This window comes from Anas platyrhynchos, chromosome 9 (genome assembly GCF_047663525.1).
Source record: "Anas platyrhynchos isolate ZD024472 breed Pekin duck chromosome 9, IASCAAS_PekinDuck_T2T, whole genome shotgun sequence".
Classification (NCBI taxonomy): Eukaryota; Metazoa; Chordata; class Aves; order Anseriformes; family Anatidae; genus Anas; species Anas platyrhynchos.
In genome coordinates, this window is record NC_092595.1 from 24,502,327 (window position 1) to 24,520,254 (window position 17,928).

General features: G+C 39.4%; 1 protein-coding gene across 3 annotated transcripts in view; it reads right to left on the minus strand.

Annotated features, from left to right (window-relative positions):
* Window positions 1–17,928, minus strand: part of SLC9A9 (solute carrier family 9 member A9) — a 218,515-nt gene that overhangs the window by 132,542 nt on the left and 68,045 nt on the right. For all 3 annotated transcript variants that reach the window (XM_038183440.2, XM_038183439.2, XM_072042776.1), the window contains exon 7: window positions 1,159–1,297. In XM_038183440.2, coding sequence (XP_038039368.2) covers window positions 1,159–1,297 — 139 coding nt within the window. The remainder of the gene's footprint in view (window positions 1–1,158; window positions 1,298–17,928) is intronic.

Consider the following 17,928-nt stretch of genomic DNA (forward strand, 5'->3'; position numbering starts at 1 on the left):
GTCCACAAAGAGGAAAAGAAAAAAAAAAAAAGACACCTCCCTCCCCCACCTATATGAGGAAATTCAGGAAAAACTGCACAACTTGCTTGTTCAGCCTGGAGAAGAGGAGGCTCAGGGGCAACCTTATCGCTCTCTACAGATACCTTAAAGGAGGCTGTAGTGAGGTGGGGGTTGGCCTGTTCTCCCACGTGCCTGGTGACAGGACGAGGGGGAATGGGCTTAAGCTGCGCCAGGGGAGTTTTAGGTTAGATGTTAGGAAGAACTTCTTTACTGAAAGGGTTGTTAGACACTGGAACAGGCTGCCCAGGGAAGTGGTGGAGTCACCATCCCTGGAAGTCTTTAAAAGACGTTTAGATGTAGAGCTTAGGGATATGGTTTAGTGGGGACTGTTAGGGTTAGGTTAGAGATTGGACTCGATGATCTTGAGGTCTCTTCCAACCTAGAAATTCTGTGTGTGATTCTAAATTATCTCAAAGAGGAAAATCCAGCACAGGTTTTAAATGAGTGAATTGTGCAACTCTGTTATTTGAAGTGCTTCTTTGGTTTTTGAACCAATGCTTAATTGGTTGCATTTTATATTACTTCCCCAGAAATAGAGGAGAAGCTCATTTTGTCCAGTTCTGTATTGATCAGCATTTGTTTTACATTTTCATCAGTGCAAGAAAGATGAAAATAGCTGCTCTTCATTCTTCATAGTATTTTACATGAAGAACTGTAAAACACAAAAAAAGTGCAGGGTAACAGATATGCCTTTTGTTTCTGTTTTAGGTAGACTGACTGTCTTCCTTTGTAGTCTGGAGTTTGCCTTGCATTTTTCTGTGATTGCTGCTAGTCTGTAGTTCATAATTAAGTTCATGTAGTTCATATATTCACATTTTAATCTCAGATCATGTCAAAACCTCAAAATCTCACTATTTACAAACAGTAAAGACCAAAGTGTTGCCTAATGTTAAAATAGATTTGCATGAAATTTAGAAATAGGCTTGTTTGAGGTCTTTGTGATTCTGACAAACTAAATGTCTTGTCAGTTCATGACTTAACTGTTTGCAAAGTCTTGAGTCGACAGTGAAAAGGTTCAAGCTCAAAGTAAAGATGATCACATTCAGGTACTATACATATATATAGATGTTCTCTCTGAAAACAACCCATGAAGGATATTAAAGCTGTGACAACAGCATAAGAGGATCCCATAGCAAATGATCCAGCAAAGATCCCCAGGAAATTTCCCACTGACTGGAAGAAAGCAGCAGCATCAAACGCATTAGGATTCTCCTTAGGACTGTAAATGGATATAGAGCTGAAAAGAAAACAAAGGGATTAGGGAGAGGGAGAGAAGAGGCAATAATGAATACAATCACATTATTATGATACTGGAACCACTAATTGAAAATAGACATTTTTAGGGACTCAAAATGCAAAACAAGGCTTCTTGGTGCTGATAGCAGATGGGAAGGCAAAGCAGATTGAGACTGGGGTGGGAAGCAGTTTATTTTTAAGGTATCACAATGGAAATCAGTGGTCTGCTGCCAGTCAGTAAACATTTTTATATAAGAAGTGGCATAAAGAATATTGTTTCCAGGCTGACTAAACATTAATAGGTGGTCGGTGTATAAGAAATGTGCAGGGAAGATAGATAACTTTGAATTATTTATTGACCATATGTCTTCAGTACAGTTATATATTCACAAATATTCCTGATAAAAAACACAGCTTTACAGCTGAGGCTCAGATGGGTGATACAAATCACAGTAGGTACCAAATCTGCAGCAGCAATCTTGTCGTAAACCACCTAGTAGTTCTCTTCTTGGTGTAGCCCTTCATAAATACAACTGAAAGCATATCAAGAACTCAACAATAGGAAGCCTTGAGGACAGAATGAGTGTTGTCCCACAGGAAGAAACTGCTGAAGTTGTCAGAGGTCATCTCCCACGTCCCACCTCTGAGCACAACCATCAAGAGTATTTCTGAATGGGAAACAGTGTCACCGAAGTGGAGATTGTTTGTAAAACATTTCTGAGAGTTTCAGGATTAGTATTTGCCAGTAGCCAGTTATTTCCTAGAAATACCAAATATTTATGTCTTTTTTTGCTTCTGGAGCCATTAAACTTAACAGATACACAATAACCTTAAGCCTCCTAAACATTAATTAAGCAATATATCAGAACTTTGTGGTTCTGTTGCATTCAGTACTGTAGGCCTTTTATGTTTATTGTGAAAGAAAATGCACTGAGCTTGGCGCTGGATTCCAGAATGTAGCTTGGGTTGCTGGAAAATGGTTGGTATTTTAAGCATTAAAAATTTAGAATTCTTGAAACGTTTTGAATATTTTAAGCTCTTGCATATTAAGTATGTGGTCCCAGCAGTATGATGTCTTCCATCTGGAGTTAAGACTTAGCCACATAGCTCTTTATGGAGGATTTTCTAAACAGTTACATTAATTTAGGAATCTGAAAATAATATGAAGACAATTGAAAGCAGACATCATACTTTCAATCTGTAAAAAAGGCACAAGGATTCTGAAACATATGGTGAAGCACCACTAAATATGGGAGGTAAATACTAACGCACAAGAATGGAAATCACTAAGCACCAAAATCTGGTATCTCTAGTTATGCTGATCAGCACTATCACAAAACTAGTGAGATGATTCATACTGGAAAATGCTATTAATATTTCTACACAAAATACTGTTCCCAGAGGAAATGCTCTTTGACAAAATGCCACTCTCTAAGTTTTCAGTCCTCTTTCATCTGTGACTCTCTTTGACCCTATTCTTAGACCAAGGGTCAGTTATAATTCTTTGCTTCTCTTGCCTTCAAATGACTCTTGAAATGTTTGTCTTTGCCCTATTGAATATTTGTTGGTTTAAACCTTGTAGGAAATAAAGAACTGTATTAAACAACAGATATATTTGCTATAAGGATGGAATAGGTATCTCTGTCAAAGGAAATCCTATCTGTAGTGATACTGTACAATTATGTTTATCCTAGAGAAAAGAAGGCTCTCTGGACCTTATATGTTATATTTTAGTGTCCTTCCAATACTTAAAGGATTCTTACAAGAAAGATGTGGAAAAGCTCTTTGCCAGGATGTGTAGCAATAGGACAAGGGGTAATGAACTTAAGTAAAAGAGGGAACATTTAGATTAGCTCCAAGGAAGAAATTCTGCATTCAGAGAGTGGTGAGGCCCTGCCTCAGGCAAACTGTGGGCAAGCAAGATGTGCCAAAGCCCCATCCCTGGCAGCGCTCAAGGCCGGGTTGGATGGGGCTTTGGGCAGCCTGGGCCAGTGGGAGGTGTCCCTGCCCATGGCAGGGTGTTGGGACTGGGTGGGCTTTAAGGTCCTTTCCAACCCAAATCATTCTATAATTCTGTGATTCTATAAACTAAACTAAGTGTATTTTGTATCCTTAGGGAGGGCTCCAGTTTAGTTAGTTAGTTAGAGCTGAAAATCTTAAGTAGTGTAACCAGAAATGCTAGATCTAAAACTGTAGGCATGTCTTGACACTAAAGCTGACACTGGGTTCTTTCTTATTTAACTCAAGTATACAGTGCCTGCAGGTCTTACTATATATTGCTTAATGAATTATAAATCAGGAATTGATTATTTGTGTCACAGGTGCTCTGAATTCACTACTCACAAGCATTGAATAGTGAATTTAGGGAGGTCAACCTGACCACATCCTAAAATAAAGCAACACCATTCAATTATATTGATGGGCTCTGTCCTCAGAAAAGAGTGCTCAGTAATAAAAACAACAACAAAAAAAGTATTGACATGGAGAGAAAGTTTACTAATCAAATTTCAGCTATTGCCATGATTTGACTTTTTATTTATCTATTTATTTATTTATTATTATGTACGTTAACCTTAAGGCAACAGAAGTTGACTGGCTATAAGCTCTTCAGAAGGGACAGGCAGCACAGAAGGGGTGGTGGTGTGGCTCTCTATATTAGAGAGTCTTTCGATGTTGTAGAACTCGAGGCTGGGAATGACAAGGTCGAGTCCCTTTGGGTTAGGATCGGCAGGGACAACAAGGCTAGTGTCCTGGTCGGGGTCTGCTATAGACCGCCGAACCAGGATGAGGAGACGGATGAGGAGTTCTACAGGCAGCTGACAGAAGTTGCGAAATCTTCAGCGCTTGTACTCATGGGGGACTTCAAGTTCCCTGACATATCCTGGAAGCACAACACAGCCCAGAGAAAGCAGTCTAGGAGGTTTCTGGAGAGCGTGGAAGATAGCTTCCTGACGCAGCTGATTAGTGAACCTACCAGGGGTGGTGCCCCGCTAGACCTTCTCTTCACAAACAGAGAAGGACTGGTGGAGGATGTGATTGTCAGGAGCTGTCTTGGGTAGAGTGACCACGAAATGGTGGAGTTCACTATTTTTGGCGAGGCCAGGAAGGGGACCAGTAAAACCACTGCATTGGACTTTCGGAGGGCTGACTTTGAGCTGCTCAGGACACTAGTTGGTGGAGTCCCTTGGGAGGTGGTTCTGAAGGGCAGAGGGGTCCAGGAAGGCTGGGTGCTCTTCAAGAGGGAAATCTTAATAGCACAGGAGCGGTCTGTCCCCATATGCCCAAAGATGAGCCAGCGGGGAAGAAGACCAGCCTGGCTCAATTGTGGCTTGAGCTTAGGAGAAAAAAGAGGGTTTATAATCTTTGGAAAAGTGGGCAGGCCACTAGGGAGGACTATAAGGATGTTGCGAGGCTGTGCAGGGACAAAATTAGGAAGGCCAAAGCTCATCTGGAGCTCAATCTGGCTACTGCCGTTAAAGATAACAAAAAACATTTTTATAAATACATCAACACAAAAAGGAGGACTAAGGAGAATCTCCATTCTTTACTGGATGTGGGGGGAAACTTAGTTACAAGAGATGAGGAAAAGGTGGAGGTGCTCAATGCCTTCTTTGCCTCAGTCTTTAGAGCAATACCGGTTGTTCTCTGGATACCCAGTACCCTGAGCTGGTGGAAGGGGATGGGGAGCAGGATGTGGCCCTCACTATCCACGAAGAAATGGTTGGTGACCTGGTACAGCACTTGGATGTGCACAAATCGATGGGGCCGGATGGGATCCACCCAAGGGTACTGGGAAAACTGGCAGAGGAGCTGGCCAAGCCCCTATGCATCATTTATCAGCAGTCCTGGCTACTGGGGGAGGTCCCAGTTGACTGGCGGCTAGCAAACGTGACGCTCATCTACAAGAAGGGCCGGAGGGCAGAACTGGGAAACTACAGGCCTGTCAGTTTGACCTCAGTGCCAGGGAAGCTCATGGAGCAGATCCTCTTGAGAGTCATCATGCGGCACTTGCAGGGTAAGCAGGCGATCAGGCCCACTCAGCATGGGTTTATGGAAGGCAGATCCTGCTTGACGAACCTGATCTCCTTCTATGACAAAGTGACGCGCTGGGTAGATGAGGGAAAGGCTGTATATGTGGTCTACCTTGACTTCAGCAAGGCTTTTGACACCGTCTCCCACAGCATTCTCCCCAAGAAACTGTCTGCTCTTGGCTTGGACTGGCGCATGCTTCGTTGGGTTAGAAACTGGCTGGATAGCCGGGCCCAAAGAGTCGTGGTAAAGGGAGTCAAGTCCAGTTGGAGGCCAGTCACTAGTGGCGTCCCCCAGGGCTCGGTGCTGGGGCCGGTCCTCTTTAATATCTTCATCAATGATCTGGACGAGGGCACTGAGTGCACCCTCAGTAAGTTTGCAGATGACACCAAGCTACCCGCATGTGTCGATCTGCTCGAGGGTAGGAAAGCTCTGCAGGAGGATCTGGATAGGCTGCACCGATGGGCTGAGGTCAACTGCATGAAGTTTAACAAGGCCAAGTGCCGGGTCCTCCACCTGGGGCGCAATAACCCCAAGCAGAGCTACAGGCTGGGAGATGAGTGGTTGGAAAGCTGCCAGGCAGAGAAGGACCTGGGAGTGATGGTGGATAGTCGGCTGAATGTGAGCCAGCAGTGTGCTCAGGTGGCCAAGAAGGCCAACGGCATCCTGGCTTGTATCAGAAACAGTGTGACCAGCAGCACTAGGGAGGTGATCGTCCCCCTGTACTCAGCTCTGGTGAGGCCGCACCTCGAGTACTGTGTTCAGTTTTGGGCCCCTCGCTACAAGAAGGACATCGAGGTGCTTGAGCGGGTCCAGAGAAGGGCGACGAAGCTGGAGAGGGGCCTGGAGAACAAGTCCTACGAGGAGCGGCTGAAGGAGCTGGGCTTGTTCAGCCTGGAGAAGAGGAGGCTCAGGGGCGACCTTATCGCACTCTACAGGTACCTCAAAGGAGGCTGTAGCGAGGTGGGGGTTGGCCTGTTCTCCCACGTGCCTGGTGACAGGATGAGGGGGAATGGGCTTAAGTTGCACCAGGGGAGTTTTAGGTTAGATGTTAGGAAGAGCTTCTTTACCGAAAGGGTTGTTAGACACTGGAACAGGCTGCCCAGGGAAGTGGTGGAGTCACCATCCCTGGAAGTCTTTAAAAGACGTTTAGATGTAGAGCTTAGGGATATGGTTTAGTGGGGACTGTTAGTGTTAGGTCAGAGGTTGGACTCGATCATCTTGAGGTCTCTTCCACCTAGAAATTCTGTGATTCTGTGTGATGATTCTTGATGTATTTATTTCAGCAACTAATATGGAGTGACTCATCCTCAATGGTAATTTTTTCTACTCAATATGCTCCCCCAAAAACATGGTATTTTTTAACCTTCACAACACAACATATGCTCATTATGGCAACTATACTGCTATACATCTTTTCAGAACTAGGGTTTCCCATATACCAATTTCCTACAGTTCAAAGAGTATTTAGTTCTATTTTTCATTTTGTATTATTCTGAACTAGATTTATTATTTCCTTTTCCGAATGTTTCTTCTTTAATACTATATTTTAGCTATATTTTAAGCATCCAAAATACATACTAATTTACCCGATAATTTTCCTATAAGAGCTATACATAAATGGAACAGTTTTATACTGTTTATTCCAGTACTTCCTGCCAAGTCAATAATTTGATCTAAAAGCAAAATTTCTAAGTTTAACACTGGAGAGAAACATAATTAAACTTAGAGAGCCTCTACTCTTCTGCCTGCTCCTCAGAGAACAATTCAAGAAACATGCTGGCATGGCTTGCTGTTGCTGCTAGTCTGCTCTGTGTCTGTTGCAAAAGGTGGTGATCTCAGTTCATTATCAAGCAGTGTGTGAAACTTAGATATTAAATTTGAAACTATATTTAGTTTTTTAATAGTAGGGGTTTTCTAATTGTTGAACTAGTATAACTAAAAAATTGTGTGTTTAGATAAATTTGTATCAATGTTGGATTTAGGAAATCCTAAAAGTAAATAGAAAACTGTCTTCAAAGTTTGATAACTGAACAGAACTAATGTCAAAGATATGCTTTATCAACAATGAGAAACAATTAAGGGACAGAGTGAAAAATTTCTGTTAGGTCCTCAGTGAGTGCTTTATAGACATATCTCAGAAACACCTCCCCCAGTCCCTACTAAGGATTAGCTAGTACCTCCTGTATTAGAGACCTATTTCACGGATCTCTTTTTCTACTCTGTTCTTCTGTGCTTCCTTTACCAAATATTAATGGACAGGGTCAAGTGTTTTCACAGCTTTCAAAATGGAAATATAGGGAATATTTATTTAGACAATAAAGTGGAAGTTATAATCATAACTTTTGCTTGAGACAGAAAGAAGGATTTGCAGCTTGGGCCATTTATACCACAGAGATTTTTCTGCTTCTTCCCTCCATGACCTGTTAAGATCATTTTAGGATGAAGATCTTGAGGTCTCTTCCAACCTAGAGATTCTGTGATTCTGTGATTCTGTGATGGTAAATGGTTCTTTCTATCGGGTTGCGTAGAGATATAATACTAAAAGTTTCCATGGCAAGTAGAATTTTAAGTGCTGTTGTAGTAGGAAGAGTATAGTCATGTTTCAATTTACATCTTAATTGGTTAGTTTTTACATCCCAATATTCTCAAGAAATATCTTATTTACTTATTTATTTGCTTTTCTTGCTGCATTGTTTTCCAGTCTGTGAATCTGTGAATATATTTTCATTTAAATAATAGTATTTTCCTTTAAAAAAAATTGAATATATTTAGGATTAGAGCAAAGGTTTTTCAAGAATTTCATGAAAGATTTATGAGGAAAAATCTGTATATGAGGTTAAATCTTGTATCCTGCCTTTGGCCCCTGTCAAGCCCTCAGACTGGCATGGCAGCATCAAATCTGTTAATCTGTTGTAACTAACAGAACAGAACAGAACAAAGATCCTTGGTTTTGATAAAAGCCAAAGTGATGCAACACGTATTAGATGAGTTTTTTAAAAAGATGATATGCTGGAAAAAAAGGCATGCAAGGATCAGAAGAAAAATATGTGCAAACTGCAGAAAATTTCTGATAGAATGATGTGAAATAAGTGATTAGAAATAACTAGCATATAAACTGTTTTATTCCTTCCTCTGTTTATTTGACCAACATGAAAGCAAAAGCTTCAGAAAAAAGATTTTTTTCCACTTGCTAGGTCAAAGGTCTTCCTATTGCCCAGTGGCCTTTTTCCTATTTGCTGCACTGCTATGTGCTACATAATACTGCACAGCTGAGAATCAGGGACCATGTTAAAAATAAAATCATACTGAATATACAGAAACATCAGGTATTCCTTAAAATACCTTCACGGAGTGAGTGGGATTTCCCTCAAGTGATAATTATAGAACTACATGGTGATTTTATCAGCTGCTAATTAAGAAAAACAAAACAGGTCATTTTATGACAGAGTCCAAGGTTGTTTTTAAGAGGAAAATAATGTTTTTCTTTCCTAACATTATACTTATACAAATAAAGGTAGGTAACTCTACTATGTTAGAAAACTTGTAGTTTTCAGAGAAGTGGAGTGAACTGAACAATTTGTGTTCCCTCTAAACTTTTTAACTATATGATTTTCCTAAAAGTGTTGGAAGAAAGCCTGAAGCACAGAACTGTAATTTTCCCATAAGGCAAGTGTTTCAACCAGAAGCTCAATGTGAAAGTGCATGTGTACCACTAGACACCTATACCTTCTCTTGGCAAGGTTTAGGTTGGTAAAGGCTTCTGGGCTGCCTCATAAAGTAGCTCCTTGCACAGTAATAGTAAGTAGATGAACTATAAAAATGAAAAAAAAATGAGCTAATATTGGGATGTGAGTATGCTAAGCCAATAAAAGCATCTGTGAAGTAGAGACAAGCTTTGCAGATGATTAAGGGAGAGGAAGGAAGTGGCACACCAGGAAGCCTTTAGGACTTGCAAAAGCAACCTATTGTAACAGTAGATTGAGGCAAATATGTGGAGATCCTCTAGATGAAAACTTCCAAAACCAAGCTTACTGCATTTTTCAGACGTATGTAAAATGGTGTTTGGTAAACAAAGTCAATGCACAGAAGGTGCATTAAAAGAACATAGATGAGTCTATGTTCATCCTTCATTGTAAAGAAATCTGTCTCCCTGGAATTTATTCCTGATAGTATTTGTGAGTGTTCAGAAGATTAAGGCTCCAGAAGTGTGGAATTCACAGAAATTTGGACTTTCTATTTATATACTTATAAGTACTGCAAAAAAAGTTGCAGTTGCATCCAATTCTGAACGTCCAAAATATTGCAGTGGCATCCAGATCTGGATGTCCAAAACTTTATTCTTGGCAGTATATCACATCATGGTTTTATTCCACTCACAATCTGGTTTTAGCACACTGTTAGTAGTTCTATTGGTTTTAATTCTAGAGGAAGGTCTAGCAGCTATTTAAGAATTTACCTTATAGAAGGAATTACACTCTATTACATTTTCTATGTGTAATGGCATATTTTCTTCCTCTCTTTCCTGTCCTTACCTTTGTTCCTTTCTAGGCTTTTCTAGACTTTATGAGCTGTTATTGGACTTTTTATTTTGATTAATTCAAACCAAACTAACACTTTCTGTTGTAGAACATAGGGATTTTGCTGTTTATAGAAACCTTTCTTAAAGTAGATTTGTTATGAGTTCCAAAGTGGCTAGCTGATGGCAGATGTCAAAGCACAAGGCATGCTAGAAAGGTAAAACTGTCATAGAGTTTATGGAAAACATAAGTTTTCCCATTTATGAGGAAATGCAACATCTGCATGAAAATGAAAAAGGAATTCAGTCTCTCTGCTAAATTTGCACTTAACATAAAATAGCTAGAGTTACTGATAGATTCAAGCTTCTTTTTAAGTGACACAAGGCATTTTCAGACCAGATTTAACTGGATAGCTTAGTAAATTCATCAGCAGTATTATAAAGCAGCTGCAGAATTTGAGTGACCCTGTCCCTTGACTTGGGCAGTCAGAAGTCAGCTTAGCTCATCAGGAGTCATTTTTGGCAGCTACTGACAAATATTTTCTACACTTGTAAGTATTTCAGTTTTATTCTGTGTTCAGGCCTGAGCTGACACAGAGCAGCAATTGGCAGTACAGCTGATGCAAATAATGAGTAGTTTGTCTTGTTCCAGGTAGACATTCCCTAATGCACATCTTAGTTTTGATTTGCCCTCAAACATCAGGAGCTGCAGAAAACCTGTCATTCTCCCTCCATCTCCACTGCCTCCCTAGCCATTACCCTTAGGGAGCCTCTTGCACCTTTAGAGAGACATGGGTACTGTCTCTTTATTATGGTGATCCTGCCCTGAAAGTTCCACCACCTTCACCTTTAAAGGAGCTGGTAGCTCACACACCTTGATGGGGTTGAACCCAGTGTCCTGGTGCCCAAGAAGACCTCTGCAAGCTCCTCCTGACAGAAGTGCTGGGAACTCCCCCATGCTCTAATCCTGTTCAGAACTAGGTCCCTACAGACTTGTAGTCACTGCAGACACATAGAAAGGAGATGTGAGATTACAATTTTGATGATGAGTAATACCCTAATGGGCTTGCAGACTGAAAAATTTCATGTCCAAAGCCATATCTCATCCAGTAGGGGGGTTCTTTACCTGTGTACATCTGAGAAACAGGATGTACTGTTTGTGAAACCTGACATTCATACTCATTACGGCATGGTGCAGTAGAAAAATAAAAGCATGGCATAAATTTCTAAGTACCTCAGGCACACAAATTATGTTCCTTATACTGAAATTTGTGCCTTTGAACATGTGCCACAGTATTCTTCAATTCTTGTAGTTTTTTTAAACTAAATTCCACGTGAATTATATTTTTGCTTCTCTTCTCATAAGCACTGTATACAAACAACATGTTTTTATAACTGAGTCATGTACATATGCAGTATGAAGCCTGTAAAAGAGTTTGTGTGTCTGGAAGACATGATAAAGATGAGAAACCAGATACACCTCCATGGATTCAGAACAGCACAATAATCTTTTCAGCAAAGGTGGTAGTGTCCTGATCACTAATATTCTAAAATCTACCTTTTTTTGGAGTAGTTTTTCCTCTCAAAATGAGAGGAAAACATGCTGAACCCCTAGCTCAGCTGTGTCTTAAATCTTCCTTACCAAGTTTTCCCTTCTCTTTCCACAAGAAGTGTATATGTACTTCTCCTACACTTAGTGTTCTGAGGTATACACAATATGGTATATTGTATATGTATAGGAGTCCTAACATTTTCATTATCTTGTCTTAGGCAAATGTTGTCTTCTTTTTATCTTTAATAGAAAGAAATCCTGATAAACTGCAACCCTGACATAATTCTTTGTAAAAACAAACTAAGGCTTTAATAGTAAAATATGTTAGCATTTATCTGAGGCTTGGTATAGGAATGTTTCTTTCTTAAATGACAGCTATTGCTTCTAAATGTCTATTTTCATACATCTTTTTGAAAATATCACCATCATTTTGCAGTGACAACTCTGTTCTCAAAAGCCTGCCCCATATCTTTGAGAGGAATGAAGCACATCAGCAGAAAACAGATGGCTGATAGTGGTTCATCTGTGATGGGATGTGCTGTATTCTGCATTATGCTGTTAACACTATCCTTACGTATGAGCTGATCATATCAAAAAGCACATGATTTAGAAACTTCTGTGCCTGCAACTGTGATTGTTACTCATTTGGGTATCACTAATGTTATCCACCTCAGTGCTTAACTTCCATTCAAACATAGCAAAAAGAGAAATGGCTTGTGTATCTAAAGTGACCTGAAGGGTGTCCCCCCCATATAGGGAGCTCTAAGTGGCAGTTGTGAAGATGTTTGTAGTGGGAAAAAAGTAGAAACAAAGAATAAATGTCCAAGGAACATAAATATGTAAATATAAATTATTAATGTATTAATATGAAGAGCTGGATTTTTCTTCTGCCTTGCTGTAATAACTTATGTCCAAGCAAAATAGAATTTACAAATTATAACAGTACTGTAAAAACTGTGCAGTTTTTCTGCATAGAAAACATGACTGTAATAGTTACTAACCAGGGATGTATCAAAACGCCAACCCTCTGAGTTAACAAGAAAAACAGAACAAGAAAAAATCCTCCAGTTTCTGGAGGAAAAAAAGAAATACAGTCCTATGTGGTATTTGAAAAAAATCTGCTCCACCATGCTACTTAAACAACCAGACATGAATGGCAGAGGATGTCTAATGACTAAGAGTACTTTGTGAAGGCATCCTCAGACGTCCAGGCACTAATCCCCAGGAAGTGCGTCAAATAAAATTGTTTCCTGAACAAGATGATAATGGTAAAAAAAAAAGAGAAACTAATAATTTGAAGAGATATATTGTGCCATTAAGGGAATTAGACGTGGTGTATGAATTAACACTTCTACTAACATTTGTCCATGACCCTAGACTACCTTTTTGCCTCCTTACTACTGATATCTGACTTAAAATAGCTGCTGTCCACTCTCAGCTTTCACATCTCTAGACCCAACCATCCAAACTTGTTTAAATGATTTAATGATTTTTATTTATCTAACAGTAAAATAAGGAACAGAACTTGCTTACTTCTTATGTGCTTGGATCTTTATCTCCTACCACCTTTATATTACTCTTCTTTATTATATCATTCTTTATCTTTGTAATATCCTTCATTTTTTTGCCTGTGAACCCCTAGCCACTATTTACTTAAAGCAGAGTTGATAAATATTTATCAGAAACATTTATACAACCTTCAATTTATGTGACAGTTCTTATATTAGTCCAGGGTGATGTGTTCATGAAATAAGGATATTCACTGAAAATGGTATTTCTCTTTTGAAAGACAAAAATTGAATTTAAGTGTAATTGCAAATGTTCCATGAGTGTAGGGCAAAGAGTTTAATGTCCTCTTGGAGGTCTAATTCTATCCACAGCTCAGTTTTATTTTTACAGAAGTGGCAAAAGGTGATACTATGGGACTTATTTTACTCTACACACCTGGAGCACAAAGAATAAAACATCAGAGCTAACAAGATGCTGACTGGTGTATCTGTAAGAAGCACGGGAGGTGATTGCTGGCTGGCTGGGTAGTTTTAATTAACCCTCCCCTTGTACTAAAATTATTGGGATAACTCCAGAATGAGACACTGGAGCCACTGAACTACCCTTGCCTTTTACGGTGATGGCATTAATGCAAATAAATACGATATTCATCTATGTCAATTGAATTCTACCTTCCTGTTGGTAAAATGATACTGCCTGATGGTTGCCTGCACTGAATGATACACATTAGAATGCTTCAGCAGATTACTATTAAATGACTGTGATTTACTGTCATTCTGCTTGAACACTCTGGATGAGAAACTGCCTCAAACTACTTTTACAATGATGAACATCTGAAGTAACTCCACTGATTCAGTGCAATTGTTCCAGATTTGCACTGGAGTCATAAAAAAGTAGAATTTGACCCAAACATTTTATGAAACATTTCAAGGAGGCTGACTAGCCATGATAAATCCTTTGCCCCTGTGGGCAACTAGTAGAGCTTTGGGGGATGTAGTTTACACTAAACCCTTACTGAATCATAATTTTATTTCTCAGAATCACACAGCCCATAGTTCTTCTCAGGAGGACTTTAAAACTGAAATAAAAGAAAGTGATGTATATTTTATTTCAGACAATACTCCCTTAATTTAGAGTTTGACTCAGAGTCATAACATTGTAGCAGAACTCACTACAGCTATCTGCCATGTCAAATGCTGAGGGATGAATAGCAACCTTCCATTTTTAAGAATATCTAGTCCTTATCCTCCACAAACACACAGTCCTACTCACATCAGTCTCCTCTGGGATTTAAATCAACTTCTCCCTGAGAGCTAGGTGGTTAAATAGCACTGTACTGAAGCTGTACTATAATCTTGTAGCAACCTGGAAATCCTCTGGAATGATTCCAAATGAAGGGGTGGAGGGGCAATGTCAGCTTGCTAGCTGATCAATGAAGGAACTTATGTGGTAAGTTCTTATTCAATATCCAAAAAGAGTTTTTCTTTTCCGTGGCCTCTGCTTATGAAGATCCTGATGTGTTTAAGTGTGGTGTGTCCCATTTGTACTCTCAAGGAAGCACTCCAGATTCACAGGAGGCCTGCCTGTAAATTACTCTGCTCCCAGAGACAGAGCAAGGAAGTTCTAAGTACCCAGAACTCATAATCTTGACAAAAACAAATAGCCTGTTCTTTCACTCATTCTCTCCTCTGCAGCAAAACAGGAAAGAACCCCATTCTTTGGGGGTAAATTTGCTTTGGTAAATTTACCTCAGGCACCACAGAAGTAATTTTATTCTTTTTCCTCTATTTTTCCTCTATGTTACCTCCCTGAAATAAGCTGTCCAAGGCACAAAAGTGATTTAATGAAGCAGGAGTACATGACAATGTGTGTTCAAAAAAACCCCAGAGTTCTGTAAATAGTCAGTGAAATATGGTACTTCTTCTCTGTTAAGAGGTATTGTAAGCTACTGTTTTTGATTTAAATATTATGTCTCAGAAAGAGCTATGTCTGCTATAAGAGGATGCATGTAGTTGCTAGAGTGGCTGGATAGTCTATTGTCAGTAGCAAAGTCCTCTGCCAAATTTCTGGCCTACCAACAACCTTGGGCTTTTTTACTTCCAGAGTGTAAGTGTAAGAGATCCTGTATGAGATTAAGAAAAGAGCCCCCACTCTCCCTTCACACAACTTGATCATCTTTAGCAACTTGTGAAAAGAGCAGTGCATTCAGGGGCCTTGTGCTGAATACAACTGAGGAAGATAAATTATGTTAAAGCCCATAAAAATAGAGTGAAAGTTATCTGAAAGTCTATCTAAAATTCTTTTCAGTTTTAGCATGCTCCTCCTCTCCCACCTAACATATTCTAAAGTGTAAGAAATAAGAAAAATGTTCTTTGCTATGTGTCCACATTGTGGTATGTGGTCACCTTTCAGCCTGTGCTTACAAGCCACATTTTATCATTGTTTGAAGGGATCTAAATAGGAAAACAGCTTTAGATTTCATGTATATTTTCAACGTCTGGGATAAAGTTTGTTGATCTACCAGATTCTTGTAGAGATTTTAAAAAGTGTTTTAATGTTCTGAGAAATGTTGGAAGCATAAAGAAAATGGGTGATTCCTAAAGTACCTGGGCCATACGATGAATGACTACACCTCAATCCTGACTTGGAACAACATGTACCTTGAGGCTGGCACAAAACTGCCCTCATTAGCCACATTTTAATAGGGGAAATAGTACATTGTTACCTTGGGTAGCCCAGTAGATTGCAATTGTTATGAAGGAAAATCTTGAAGGATAGCTCATTTTGAACTATTTTGTGTTAGTATTGCAAACTGCCTATGCATTTTTTCATTGCATTGGATATTAGCTTGTTTCAAGGATGGGTCACAGCCTTTTTCCCTTAGTGAAGACACACCTTTCATGTATACCCAGTTTGCTGTCTCTGTGTTTCAGCTGAGAACATAGCTGTTATGGGAATGATTTTCAGATCACAGTACCCTATCAAATTTTTTTCAAGCCCCCACCAAACAGATGATAATTTTTGGCTCTTGCTAATCTGGATTTGAGATGAGCCAGTAATCTAAAGAAGAAAATCTTTATAATCGCCTGAGCTGTCCAATTCCACCTACATTTCATTATTGAAAATATTTTCTAAATTTTTCTTAAAAAAAAAAAAAAGGAAAGGCTAGGGAAAAATGACTCTGGTGTTGTCTGAATGAAATACTATCTTGATAACAGAACTTCTCTCACAAATATTAGTTCCGCTTCTATTGCTGTATAATAAATGGTTGCAGTTGTTGCCATGGCAATTTTCATTTTAAAAAACGTATCCAAGTGAAGACAAGAAATGCAGCTGTTATCATGAGAAAGTCTAAAATAAATCCAGATGTGAACTGCATGCTCTAGTGTTGGCAGTAACAATGTCAAAACCAAAACATGTTACATGTTTTGTCTTCTTGATACAGTGGAGCTGAGAACAGGGATTTAGGGATATTTTGAATTGTAGGTCTCTGGTTCCAATCCAAATACAGCAAATGAACAGAATAAAACTTGCCTTAGGGAAAGACACTTCACTTGCTACAAAAGCTGGTCAGCCTCGCATTGAGAATGACGGTAATATTCCTATAGGAACAAGTTGGACTTGAAGCTCTTCTCATTTACCTTTCTGATAATACTCACATTACTGCAGCTGAAATCTAGCCATTTTGCAAAACCAGTATAGAGAAAATACATTTATTTGCCTATCTTGTACAAAAACTGTACAATCGCATAAGTGTAAGGCTTTCTCACTATTCCACTTTGAAATTCAGACTTGTCTCTCCTAAGGGGAAGAAAGGAAATTACCCATCTGTTGCTCCTGCATCTTTCACTGCTGTGAAAAGATGCCTGAGTCTAGCAATATTTTAAGGTTTTGGAAACGTTTAGCTGACAAATCTATGTAGAGATCAGATAAAACTCATCAACTCATCTTCTAAGACCCTATTTGCATTAGGTTTGTGCCATCTAAAATTCAAATGTGATTTTTTTTCCTGTTATTGCTTTTCCCCAAACTCTTCTGCCTACTGTTTGACCAGCCATCAGAACTGACCAGCAGCATCAGTCTTGTGATGCTCTCTCCCCTGTTTTTCACAAAGTAGTAAGGAGGAGAATTAAGAGCTATGTGTACCAGAAATAAAGAGGGGGTATCTCTTGGCTTTAGGGAAAGAAGGAGATTGGTTTAGCAGTTTACAGTCCCGGATTATGCTTTAGAAATAATTTCTTTCCATCTCAGATGGGAAAGGAAAAGACTGGTGACTGCGGCACTACTGCTGGAATAGTAGGTCAAGCAATTCAGGAGAACAGGTGGAGTGAGATAGAGACAGTGAGAGAGAAGAAGATTGGGACAAAAACAAAATCAGGTGGAAATGATGAGAGAGTGGAGCTCTATAGCCATTGGAATAAATTCTAAGAATAGAAGTTTGCTGAGTCTCACCATTTAAGTAGCTCTGAAATGCACTACCTAGAGGTACATGCTCCTCCTGCTGTGCCTGGTGTGCAGGGAAGGCAGCTGCATCCAGCTGCTATCAATTATTCTCTTTGCTCAACTGACAAAAGTATATTCTGAAAACACTAAAGTTCCTAATCCAAATGTCTAACCACATGCTCTGAGGTAATGTCTTGGGTATGGACTGAGGGAGGTTTCTGTGGATGAAAGATAAACCTCAAAAATTACATTTGATTAAAATGTGTACAGGAGGTGTGTCTCCATTCCTCTTCTGTAAGACATGAAATTATATTTTGGGCATTATGTAACTTTTGAGTACGTGATAACATTTGTGGTATTTTGATGTACGTCATGGATGAATCCCCATGTAAACACAAGCCTATATGTACATGTGTGCGCATGCAAAAGAATTTCATGTGGATTGATGTTGGTTCACTCTAACAGACTCAAGAATTTACGGATTTGAGTCTTAAAAGATTAAGGCTTGCAGTAGAAACCAGTTTGCCTGATGCTGTTGCTGGTCAAATAAAAAATAGGAATTAGAGCAGGTTAGAATGAT